The sequence below is a fragment of the Pagrus pagrus genome, assembly GCF_965226575.1.
Source record: "Pagrus pagrus genome assembly, chromosome: 21".
Classification (NCBI taxonomy): Eukaryota; Metazoa; Chordata; class Actinopteri; order Spariformes; family Sparidae; genus Pagrus; species Pagrus pagrus.
In genome coordinates this window covers 17320063-17332604 of record NC_140208.1, presented here as the reverse complement: position 1 = coordinate 17332604, position 12542 = coordinate 17320063, and the positions used below count along the sequence as shown (strand labels likewise).

At 42.8% G+C, this 12542-nt stretch overlaps 1 protein-coding gene across 1 annotated transcript in view; it reads left to right on the top strand.

Moving 5' to 3' along the window:
- cpped1 (calcineurin-like phosphoesterase domain containing 1) overlaps positions 1-11949 on the top strand; it is a 38731-nt gene extending 26782 nt beyond the window's left edge. Inside the window, exon 6 of the mRNA XM_084342952.1 lies at positions 7145-11949. Within this exon, the coding sequence (XP_084199078.1) occupies positions 7145-7371 (227 nt within the window). The 3' untranslated portion in view covers positions 7372-11949. The remainder of the gene's footprint in view (positions 1-7144) is intronic.
- Positions 11950-12542: the final 593 nt, after the last annotated feature.

Sequence of the window (12542 nt, the reverse complement as noted above, 5' to 3'; positions counted from 1 at the left end):
TCGTTAGCTTCACACAACTACATCTCAGCTCCAGTCACCTCGCACTATCTCCCCTGCTGTGGTTTAAGCAGCACTTCAAGGTGTTTTACTGTCATATCTTCAGTACAGATGATGTTTGGGCTGTTAGCGCTGCCAAAATGTAGGCGACCTCCACTCGGCTCTGTGCCTTAACGCATCCTGTGTGGACACTGAAGGAGGACTGAAGCTGCCACTTTGAACTTCTTGCCTTTTGAAGGTTGACCCCAGGTTTGGGTTTCAACTATTCCCTCTCAGCGCTACGCCCTCATACATCTGTGACATCCGAACAGTTTCAAGGCCTGTCGTTCTTAGAGAAACATAAGGATCGTAGCTTGGCGGATTCAGGATGATTAGGTACCACGTTGGGTACCAAATGTCCAAAAGGCATGCACGCTTTCTGAGGAATAGATGACATGCTGACTACTTTCATTTCCCAGCTCCCTTTGTGATCGTGTGTGTGCGTGTGTGTGTGTGTGTGTGTGTGTGTGTGTGTGTGTGTGTGTGTGTGTGTGTGTGTGTGTGTGTGTGTAAGTGGAGGACACAGGAAGGGGATGCTGCGTGGTGACTGATGGCTGAGAGTGATTTATGGGTAGCCGGAGATACAAGATGCCTCTCCACGCTACATCATTTTGTATCCCTCTGTCATGCAAATTATCAACAGCCACCATTTCATGATGAATTATTTCCCAGACCTGCACTTTAATGACAACCGCCCTTCAATACAAGAGCACACGTTGCATGTTCACTCCTACGCAGCCCATTCTCACAGATGTGTAGATGATGGCTTTGTTAAGAACCACGTAACGTTTTGTGCCGTGGAGAAAAGGTCTGAGGGAAAATGGCTTCTCCTAGATGTAATTCCTGATCGAGGGGCGGGTTAGCGGCAAGGTAGGAAGTTAGCTCGCAATTAGCAAATCCAATCAGTGACCGAGAGATGAAAGGGAGATGATGGAGAGTGGGATGGAAAGAAAGAAAGGGAGGGCAGACTGAAGGCAGGAACATCAAACATGATTAGACATGGACGGATGTTTCTTTACTTCCTTTATTCGTTTATTTTCAGATCTACATCAGTGACCATTATTAGCATTTAAATAGTAAAAGTGTTTCAGAATATTCAAACACATCTGCCAATTAAGGCGACCATGGCTCAAGTGACTGCAGCATAAAAAGATCGTATTATAATCAAAATACAGTCGCATATTGGAAGGGACTCCCCTCCTCCTTTCTGTGCATTTTTCTGCAACCCTGACCGGAATTCAATTTGACTCTGGGTAATTTTCCTCCGTTAGCATTCAATATGTTTTCATCACTCTGACTGCTTACTCCGGGTATTTTCTGAGCGCTCCGGCACCCCCCTCTCTCTCCCTCCCCCACTTCCCAACTCTGTCTGTCAAGGCAAAGGCCAGTCCCCAGATCGTAGTCTTTATCACAAAGAAAAGCACAAAGGAACCAGCACTGTTTCAAGGCTGACAGGTAAATGGGATTGCTGCAGAGACCGAGACAAGACGTGGTATTATCAGCACAGAGAGTGCATGTTTTTGCGAGGGGCATCCACTCAGCATGAAAAGGGAAACGGAAGAGTGCAGGAAAGCATTGCGAAGAGACAAACATTGGTTGAAAATTGACTTAACCATACTCTTCTGTGTGTGATACTGCTATTAACACTGTCTGAACACGTGCTGCACCTCCCATCTGCATATAGTTCAGTGGCCAGAGCAGGTATAGCACAGTTATATGGTGCATTGGCTGTATGGGTAAAGTATGGCACCATCAGTGGAAGGAGAAGGATTTGATTCTTTCTGTAGCTTAATGCCTACAGCCATAGTACTAACATCACTGCAGTTAAGGGTGGAAGTCCCACCAGTCCTCCCACGCTGATTGTACTGCGAGGCAGTTTAGATAACAATGTACAGAAAGTAAGATGTGCTACTGTGATTGGAGTGAAGCAAAGTGAAATGAGCTGTGTATCATATTTCCTCATTGTCAGATCAGCCTCATTTTCCCAGGAGGGTGCCAGCTATCATTATCCTGGTGGCAGAGGTAGCCTACAGAAGTGCATGTCCACAGGCTCACACGCTGACTGTGAGCTATGTCCAACTACCTGAAAAAACAATGGCAATCCCATTTCCCTCAACTATACATTGTGTTGCGTGATAATTATCACATTTTAGTATGGTAATATGCTAAATTTAGATGGTAAGCATTTTCTTTGCTAAACATCAGCATGTTAACATTGTGTGAGCACTGCTTTGTCTGTTCACCGTGTCACACATCTGCTAGCATGGCTATAGACTCTTTTTTTTCCGCTGCTGTTACATTTGCAAGTCCCACACACCTTCAACCAGCTTTTTTGTGGTTACTCACTGGATAACCAGTCCTATGCACAGCGTTTTCACTCGGTGGTGAAGTGCCTTACCAGACAGGCCTTCAGCCTTCAACCCAAGTCAGGAGGAGGGTAGCTAATACGGGTTTGAATCTCATGACCGCGTTGGTCTAAAAGACGTCACTGCCAACCAATAATGATATGTTTTTTTGTTATTTTAAATTTGTGTTTTTCAATTCCATGCAGGCAATCTCAGCCTTCGCCGCTCACTCTGAGTGCTGTCCCGCATTCATTTTCTTGCAGACGATTTCGGAGGTCAGCCTCGTCTTCAGACTGCATTCCGAAGGGGACAGCCTTCTTTACTCTTCTTTATTCTGGTTTTCTTTTTCCAATTGTTTATCTTTTATTCATGCAGACAATCTTTGGGAGATTGAAAGTGTCTTTCTTTCTCAGACAGACGATATTTTCTCTCGGAGAGTGTTTGTTAGCAGACAAGGGCCCAGGTGGAGTGGGTTGACTCCTAACGCCTGCGTAATGACGCCTGTCTGAAAGGGAGGTGCTCAAGTGAATTCAGGTCAGGGTCTTATGGCTGGGCCAAAATTGTTTATATGAAATCGGTTTTGCAGCACAAGAGCCAGTGGAATAAGCAGATTCATTTCCACAACATGCAAATTGTCCTTTGGTTTAGTCCACTGATATATACTCAAGACATTGAACAGAAGCCTGTAGTTTGTTGTGATGACCCCCATTCTGCCTGATAGACATCAGACAGGTTAGCAAAGCGCAACTCTCCCAAGACACCGTTTTCTTCAAAGGAGACAACTAGGAGATGAATCTCTCTGTTCTCTGCTACAGAATAGAATTGTTACTCTGGTATTTAGTTAATAGTGTTAAAGCTACAAGCTTTGAAACACCAGTGAAGTGCAGATGTGTGTGCATACACATAACCACATATTACCACTTACACTAAATGTTATACTTGACTTATTTTTGCAGTAAACAATAGTTACGTGCTTTCTTTTTGTCGTTTTCCTTCCCTTCAGTGTGTTGAAGGTTCTTGCGCATGTAAAAGGTCTTGAAGGTTAGAGAGCCCAAAGTCCGTGCCAACAGACACTCCTCTCTCCCACAGAAAACACTGCTCCTGAAACGCCTCATCAGTAGTCCCACCTTTAATTCCGTGACTTTGTGACATCACACTATGTCACCCATTCATGGGAGAAGTGAAGCTAACTTGAAGCTGAAATCACAACAGAGACAACCTTAAACAAGATGAGCTGTGCTGGTTCAGGCTTGTAAGAGCTGACCAATCAGAGCAGACTGGGTATTCATGAGGGGGCCTTAAAGAGACAGGAGTGTTTCAGACAGGGGAATACAGTGCTGCAGCATTGGACAGTGTGATAAAACTGAACCTAAGATAACATTATGAACCTGAAGTGAGCATAATATATCTCCTATAATGTTTAAGAAGACTTTCATGGATTATTATTCTTTTATATTATGTAAATATAGGTTTTATTATCTTTCTTGCAGCTTTTTTTATTAAAAGAACCGCTCTTGCTTGAGAATTAGGAAGTTGGCTAGCTTATCTTAGCACAACAGGGAGAAACAGCTAGCATGTGCAGATTTCACAAATCTGCCTCCCAGCACCTCTTATGCTCACTAATTAACAGGTCATATTACATTTGTTTACCAGAACATTGTATCTTTATACTGTTTCCAAGCTAACTGGCTGTTTGGTTCCTCTATCAATCTACTCACCTAACTCTCAAGCAAGAAATTGACTGTGTATTCCCAAATTGTTGAACTTTTCCCTTACCCTGCATCTAACAGCGCTCACTACTCTAGCTGTTCTCAAATTAACGGCACTGTGCGACGTCTTTCTTTCATTTTTAAAGCTGTGACTAAGACATACAGCACAACGCCGCTTCATGGATGCATCACAAATATGTCACGTACATATGGGGAGCTCACTTCTGCTGCGTGGTGGTGTCATGCAGTGTGTGTGCGTCTGTGTGTGCGTGTGGGATGTGGATCGTCAGAACTCAGACGCACTGACACATGTACACATATGCACGCTTACACACTCCCACACACTTATATATGGCGCCATGATTAATCGCGGCATCTTTGGGAGTTCTAGAGGAGGTTCAGAAAAATCATTTCAGCTTCAAAGACATTTTTTTTTTTTCCTGAATTGGTTTACAAGATTAATTCCTGTCTATCACTTCTTTACTACTGCTGTCTGGGCGTCTTCCTCCCACCACCTCATCTTCTCCGAGGTGACGAGGAAGTCGCAACCCTCGTGTGGATACTGTAACACATCCAACATTTCCACAAACGGCGTCGCTCACTGAGTCATCAGGTGATCACATCAAACATTTACCCTGCTTTCACACTTCAGCTGCTTCTTCGCTTTGTTTTCATTCGCATGGTCTGAATAATCATCGACGAGTGGCGTGATTTCTTCGTAGGACAGATAAAAACACTGAGGTGTCCGTCAGCGTAGAGGGAACACACACACGCAGGCGTACTGAATAATGAGTACATGCTTCGGCCTGGAGGCGTGGAGGCCAGTCGTGCCCTTTGGCCCTAATTTGGAAACAACATCAAGGACGCACATGTATACAAACACATGTACACACATTGTGACCAGACAGTGTTGACCCTCGCCAGGTCGCTAGCTGTGGCAAGGTTACATGAAAGGCTATTATTCCCGGACACACATCTACACAAACAGATGTGTGAAATATGCGGTCTGTAATGATAAGCTGCTGCCCACAAGTCACAGGAGGGTGGGCTTCACACCGAGCAGGTTCTGATTGTAAATGATTTTAGCCCCGGCACACACACATACACGCCTAGATCATCGATTGTCATCTATGGCGGATTAATTATTAAATGGTCCAGCATGTGCAACCGCTGTTTCACATAGCTCTGAATGGTGATATGAATTTAGGTCACATTTGTATGCTGGCGCCGTTCGATTATGTTGAGTTGCCGACTTGATGATTCAAGGCGATTACACGCCGCTGACATCGAAGTAGTATCAGCAGTGGATACATAAGAGGGTTTTTTTATTCATATGGATCCTCCTCGTCTTTGTTGTGCAGATTTCTGGGACAGACCGATGTCTTTCTCATGCGCCGACTGCAATTTATCCACTTTTGTTGCCAGTTTTCATTATTTTTTTTGGCTGGGTTTTCTCTCTGGAGATGAGGCGGCAAGCGGCGAGACTTTCCCTACAGGAAACACAACGCCGATAGAAAATAGAACAGCTCGTCGCCTGTGCCAAAAGCCTGCTGTAAACTCATTTAAAAATCAAATGAAAAATTCAAATCAAATCAATTTCAACATGCAACACACAGTTACTCCCAAACCCCTCCTGACCACCACCATCGTCATACCCCTGATTGAAATATTTTTCTTCAGTTCAAACCCCAGTAAACCTTATGTTTACTCTTAGTTCAAGTGAAAACTTGGCCCCAGGGTGACACCAACTTGCCAGAAAGTCAAATTTGTTCTCCCCAAGCTAAACAAATTCACAGTCAGACAAAACGCTGCCTTCACACACAGCAAAACAACTCATTCTGCAGCCCTCATTCAAAGTGGGGCTTGTTTCGGCGTGCCATTTTAAGTGTGCAGTCATTTCAACTGTAGTGACACAGCATCACCGCCGCAGGGCCCGGCCTCACCCTCACCGCTCTATTAATGATGTCGCTTGTAATTGAAAATAAATTGAAAATCGTGGCTCCTCTAATGAAAGTTCCCCAGGTTTACTAAAATATGCTACAAGTGGAGGCATCCTGACTGTCTTCCTCTCTTTCCTTTTCTTCCTTCTTCTCTCCCTTACCTCTGTCCTACATTTCCATTTGTCTCATTTTATTCTTTGTCTGTTTCTTTCTTTCTTTCATCTCTCCTTTTTATTTTTCTGTTCTTCTTTCTCCTTCTCCCCATCTCTTTTTCTTTTCATTTCCTTCTCTCCTTTTCCTCCTTCCTTCCTCTCATCTCTCATTGCTAGTTTCTCTTTTTTGCTCCTACCTTGACGTCTTTCTCATTGTTCTTCTTTCTTTCTTTCTTTCTTTCTTTATCCGTCCTTTCTCTTTTTCATTATCTTTTCAATTCCTTTTTTCTTGTTTCCTCCTTCCTTCCTTCCATCCTCCCATTCTTCTGTCCTTCCTTCTATCCTTTTTGTCTTTCTTTCTTTCTTTCACTCCATTTATCTTCTTTTTCATTTTTTTCCCTCCCTGCCTCACTTTCCTTCAGTCAGTACTGGTAGATGGTATAAGATATAGGAAATAGTCAATTATTCAGTGTAACACTATAACATGCATGCTAATGTTAATGCTAATGCTACGCGAGCTACTGTATAACTAAATATACATCCATGTATCAGAAACCGAGAAAGTGAGCAGCAGGTTGTTAAAGTGAGGCGAGTTATTTAAAGCCCTAAATCTCCTGATGGAACAAACATTGAGTCACAGGTGTTGATCACTAACCCTGTTAAGTCCTAGTGGACCCATTTTGGTCATTTTGTGCCGCGAGGTGTTAGTAATTGTACATGCTGAACCTTTTTTTGGGATACATGAGGGTCAGAGGGGTCAGACGTGGTGTGAATTACATGGCGCTCTAAAAAGCAGGATGCCTATTCAAAGACTATCCCAGTTTAGATCCGTGATGTAAGCAGCGATGAAATCAGGCCACTAAACAAACAAATTCCAGCTCTTGTGTTCCATCGTGTTAAGCCTTGATTTTATCCTCGTTGTTGCACTGAACTCAGCCCTCTCACCTCTCTCACTGACACAGGGGTGAAAGCGGTCTTCTCCGGCCATTATCATCGAAACGCCGGCGGCTTCCACGGCGGCCTGGACATGGTGGTGAGCTCGGCCATCGGCTGCCAGCTCGGCGAGGACACCCACGGCGTCAGGGTGGTGGCGGTGACCGCCGACGAGGTCATCCATCGCTACCACAGCCTGGAGCAGCTGAGAGCGGGAGGCATGGACGAGGATCTCAGGAAGCTCCTGCAGGCCTGAGGGACGAAGGAGGGACAGTCAGGGAAAACAAGCTGGGTTTTTGTTCTGTTTTAAGAGTTTTCAGCCCCTGTTATTAGACACAACAAGGTTTGTGGAGGCTGGAGCATTGATCAACTCATGTCAGACTGTGGGATGTTAAAATGATTCATACTGTATGTTCCCAGTGGCTCATTTTATCCAATATGCAAAGGCTTATAATCTACCAGCACAGTCTCACCTAGCTGTGTTTCCATCAAAGTAATTGAAGTAGCACGTTAGTAAAGGTTGATGCAAAATGTGTTTTGTTTTTTTGTTGTTAATTATTCATTAATACACTTAATGGGAGATGGAAACACCTTTTCCAAATAAATTCTGAAGTAGCGAATATTTAATCCACGCGACTGAACAGCTGTCTCTACTTGGAGAGAAGGACAAAGAGAAGCTGTAGCTGTTGAAAATGTCTTCCTCAATTCTCTTTCCTCCTCCTCATTTTTCTTCCTCTTCCTCTTCCTCCTCCTAATTCTTTTTCCTTCTCCTTCTTGTTCCTTCCTGTTCCTCATCCTTCCTTCTTCCTTCTTCCTCTTCCTCCTCCTCCATCTTTTTCCTCTTCTTTGAGGTTTATTTGCTGTTGTCAGACAGCTGGCTTGTTTCATATTTATCCACCTCTTCTTCTTCTACTCCAATAACCATGCATAACGTAGCCTAATACCTCTAACTTCTGATGAAACTGCGATTTGCACAGCCTGTTTTTTTTTTTGCTCCAAGCCAGCTGATGGCAATGCACCTAATTCATATATTGTTTTTTTTTTTGTTTGGTTTTTTTTTTTGCAACATTTTAATTTCTAGTCACTTGAATTTGGATGCAAACACAGCCAAGACTGCTGAAGTTGATCAATGGCCCAATTTCCAAAAACTCTTAAGAAAATAATTGAAGGATCTTTATCGAGACATGAACTCTCAGTTTGACCAGAAAAAAGGAGGAAAGCAGTGAATTTAAACCAACATTGCGACTGGCCGCCCAACCACACATCACAAACTGTACACAACCTTATGATGAAAATGAATTTATTTTTCTCTCTCTACTGAATGTTTTCCTGGGACATCAGTTAGCAGAGTGGATGTTATTATCTGTGCTCCCGCTGCCCTGAAAGCGGCACACAAAGATCACTGAATGTGTTCTAAAAGTAGCGTTTCTTCTTCTGTGGAGAAGCAAAAACCTTCCCGCACAGCCGCCTCATCAGATTGAGGCTGACACCCACTCTGTCTGCGCAGTGTCAGTGTTAAAAGTTCAAGACGGCGCTATGGTGAAGTCGGATGTTGTCAGTGTAACTTTAAATGTACCCAAACTTCAACATTAAAGGAAGATTCCACCTTAAACATTGAAACCTCTTTCAAAACAGCGACAGATGGTGAATTTTGCAGGTAAAGAGAAATTCATCAAGAAACCGGAAGCAGTTCATGAGCGCTGCTTGTTTATTAAACTCACTTTAGGAATGTTCTTTAAAGGCTATTGAAAAGCATCATGGGAGATGTAGGAAAAGCACTAAGGTATATAGAAACAGATCAAACCAGTTAAGATAAACTACTGTACTGCACTGAATGCTACAGGTTGTTGTTAAGTAACAGTTTGCCAGTATTAAAAGGTGGAGTTTTCCTTTAATGATGCTAAACTATCCAGCTGTCATAGCTATTTATACTATGTCTGTTGTTGCTGCAGTCTAATGCCTTGTTGGCCATCCTATGCAATCACCATATTGTGTGTGTTTTTTGATGTTTAACATGGTACGTTGTTGAACTGACCTGAAGGATGTGGAGCCGACTGCTGACCTCTGATCAGACCTTAAGCTGTCTATTTGTAGCCTCTTACACTGCCCTTACAGGCAAAACGTGACTGTTCTGAGACGTTTGTTTTTTTTTACTATCCAGCCAGTATACCGGTATATTTTTAATAGTAGAAGTGACAATCCTGTTTTTGACTAAAAGTGGTTCTATAGTTATAATCCTTAAGATTTAAGTCATAATTGATAAAAAAGTGTTTGCTGATCAACTGTGAAAAGAAAAAAAAGTTCACCCAAAAATGAAAATTCAGTCATTATCTACTCACCCCCAATGCCGTTTCTTCCTCTCCGCCATTACTTCTCTGGCTTAAAATTCTCCTGCATAAACACCAGGGATTCAAATAATTTCATGTTTGTCTGTTTGTGAGTTAACTGATTAATATCAGCCGCACTGTTTATACTCCTAGCTTCAGAGCTGTATTTAAAGGGTAAGTTCAGCCAAAAATGAAAATTCAGGCAGTATTAACTCGCCTTCATGCTAATGGAAAGTCAGGTGAAGTGTCTTAGTCTGCAAAACACATCTGGAGCTTCACAGCAAAACAGCAGTGCAGCATTCTCCTAAAGAAGCAGATGGGGACTTATTTTAAAATGTACCAAAAAAACCTGAAATGCCTCCATACAGCTCATATGGAATAATACGTCCATATTACTTCCATGAGTCTCTGGAAGCCAAAATTGCAAATCCGAAATTCATCTGAAAAGATGGTGTTTACAGCCTCCACATGCAGTTGAGCTCGTGCAGTTGTGAGCTAATGCTTTTAGCCTCGCAGCTACACTGGAGACTTCATCTTTAAAAAAGGGTTTAAATAACGTCTTTTCAAATCAATGTTGGACCTCGGGACTTCTAAAGGCTTGGATTACTCCAGATGAGCTGTATGGGTTTTTTTCTTTTTTTACATTTTAAAACAAGTCCCCATGTACTTCAGTTGTTTAGGAGACTGCCGCAATGGTGTTTTACTGTGAAGCTTCAGAAATGTTTGGTTAGGTACGAAACTTCACTTGTCTTCCCATCAATGTGAGTAGATAATGACTGAATTTTCATTTTTGGTTGAACTTAAACTTTAATAAAGCTCCCATCTTGAGTTAAGACCGTAAATAGTGCAGCTGATATTAATCAAATAAAATGACAAACCGACAAACGTGAATTCATGTGAAGCCAGTGCAGTGTTGGCAGACCCCGCCTCCAATGAGGGAAACTGTTCTATAAAGAGGTAATTGCAAATGGAAACACACTGAATGGTTATTGCAGAAAAGACGGTACTTTAAAGGTGCAATATGTAAGAATTGGGAACCTTTTGAATTCAAACAAATGCAGGGCAGCATATCACCATAGTGACCACTAGCTGCACGGCTAACTGAGCTAAATAGCTAACGGCAGCATACAGTTGGCAGCAGTGAGCAGTCCTGACTGGGAGCTCAAAGTGGTGTTACGATACAGGACAGGCCAGGGCTAGCTGGTTAGCAGGCTAAACTCAAATTCTTACATATTGCACCTTTAAATGACTTAAAAAATGGGGTTTGATAATCTAAAGGATTATAACTTGAATGTCTTCTCTCTTTGTTTGACAGCATTGCAGATCTTATCTGTGCCCTAACCCATTACTCTTGCGTTCAGTACAGATAAATAACTAAGGCGCACATGTTGCAATATCCACTCGGCGTCTTCTAGTTACTTGTTTATGAAAGCGTAGATCAAACCGTTTTCCTTCACTGTGATGCTTTTATGATGAAAATCTTCCATCACTGGATCTGAGTTGAAATCAAAATTTATGACGCCACGCTTCACATTTAAATTACACCTAATCGGTTTAATCTGTCGGGGATCCTCGCTGTGAACTCTGCGCGCACACACGAGTGCTCAGTGCATAAAACGAATAAAGTGTGATTGTGCTGTTAAATGACAAACCGGAGGACCGGCGTCAGGATGATGAAACGTAGCGATAGTGATGTGTTGGTGATGAATGGGAGGAGTGGCTTGTTTCCTGACTGTTTAGTCACAGTGTCACAGCCTGCTGGCCGCAGGCTTATTTGGGGGCTCACAGTCCTGAAATTGTCTTTAAAATGGACATTACTGCAACAAAATGACTTTCTCTGTGAGCCCTAAATGACTCCACTCGATTACACTTTCCACACACACACACACAGACTCTCACACTCGCCCTGACCGACTGGGAATTTAAGAGAGTTGTCATGGCAACCCTTTAGCAACACATCTGTGTGTCTCGGAGACTGCGAGTGTCGGAGAGAAAGTGTACGCGCTGGCCGTCTGTGTGTGTGTGTGTGTGTGTGTGTGTGTGTGTGTGTGTGTGTGTGTGTGTGACCGTGGTCTGGTGGGTACTGTAGGTGATTTTCCATCAGCGTCGCGATCGCTGACCTCATTTCACACTGACGGATTCTGTCTTTTTTTCCGAAAAAGTCAGCATGTGATGGAGGGAGGAGGGGGACGTCCGAGAGGAATGGATAATGAGTGCGATGTGTGAAAGACGACTCAGTCCATCTCCTTCATTTCCTGTTTGAGAAGGAACCTTATGTCCTTATCTATTTTTATATCCTCATGGTAGCCGAGCTCAATCACATTGTTCTTTATCTTTTTTTGTGTGTGTGTGTGTGTGAATCTATTTGGGAGCACGTTTGCCCTGTGAATGGGGGAACATCACACACATCCACTCGTTCCTGTGTTCAACTCTAATGAATGACCGAACACCACGACTGTGACATGATTGGTTGTATTTTTTTAATAAATGTTGATTTTATCTAATGATCCCAGTGTGTCGTTGTGTTTATTACAGTGTGTCAGCAGCTGTGCACAACTCTTCGTGCGCATGTTTTTAACCAAGACAAAACTCAGGCACGTCCGGAGACTTTTTGAACTTCGCTGTTCAGAAATCAGCACCCAGAAAAGCTTCCAACCTGTTGCTCCGTCATGCTTCATACGGAACGATAACAGATGGGTGGTTCATAAAGCAAGATTAGGCCTGGCTTACTTCAGAAAATCTGGGTTTTTCACACTGTTTTCTTTGGAGTTACCACTTTTTGACACTTATTGCATGCTTAAAATCATGTCTTTTTCAGTCCTAAGTGTTTTTTAAAGTCGACTGTGGGCATTCTGTAAAACAAAATCCTGCAGCTCCCATAATACCTTGTGGTTTTGGGGAAGACATTTTAATCAAAAGAGAAAGATATTGACTGTTTTTTGTTATGCTTAAATAAACTCTCTTTGTTTTCATGACTGAATAAACAATTTCATGCTGTTTTACTTTGTTTATATTTGGCGGACCCTGCCGCCTTTCTAGCTTCAAACAGTGTTCTGGGGACCTTATTTTCCTCTGAGAACAGCTTGTTTATTCAGTTATG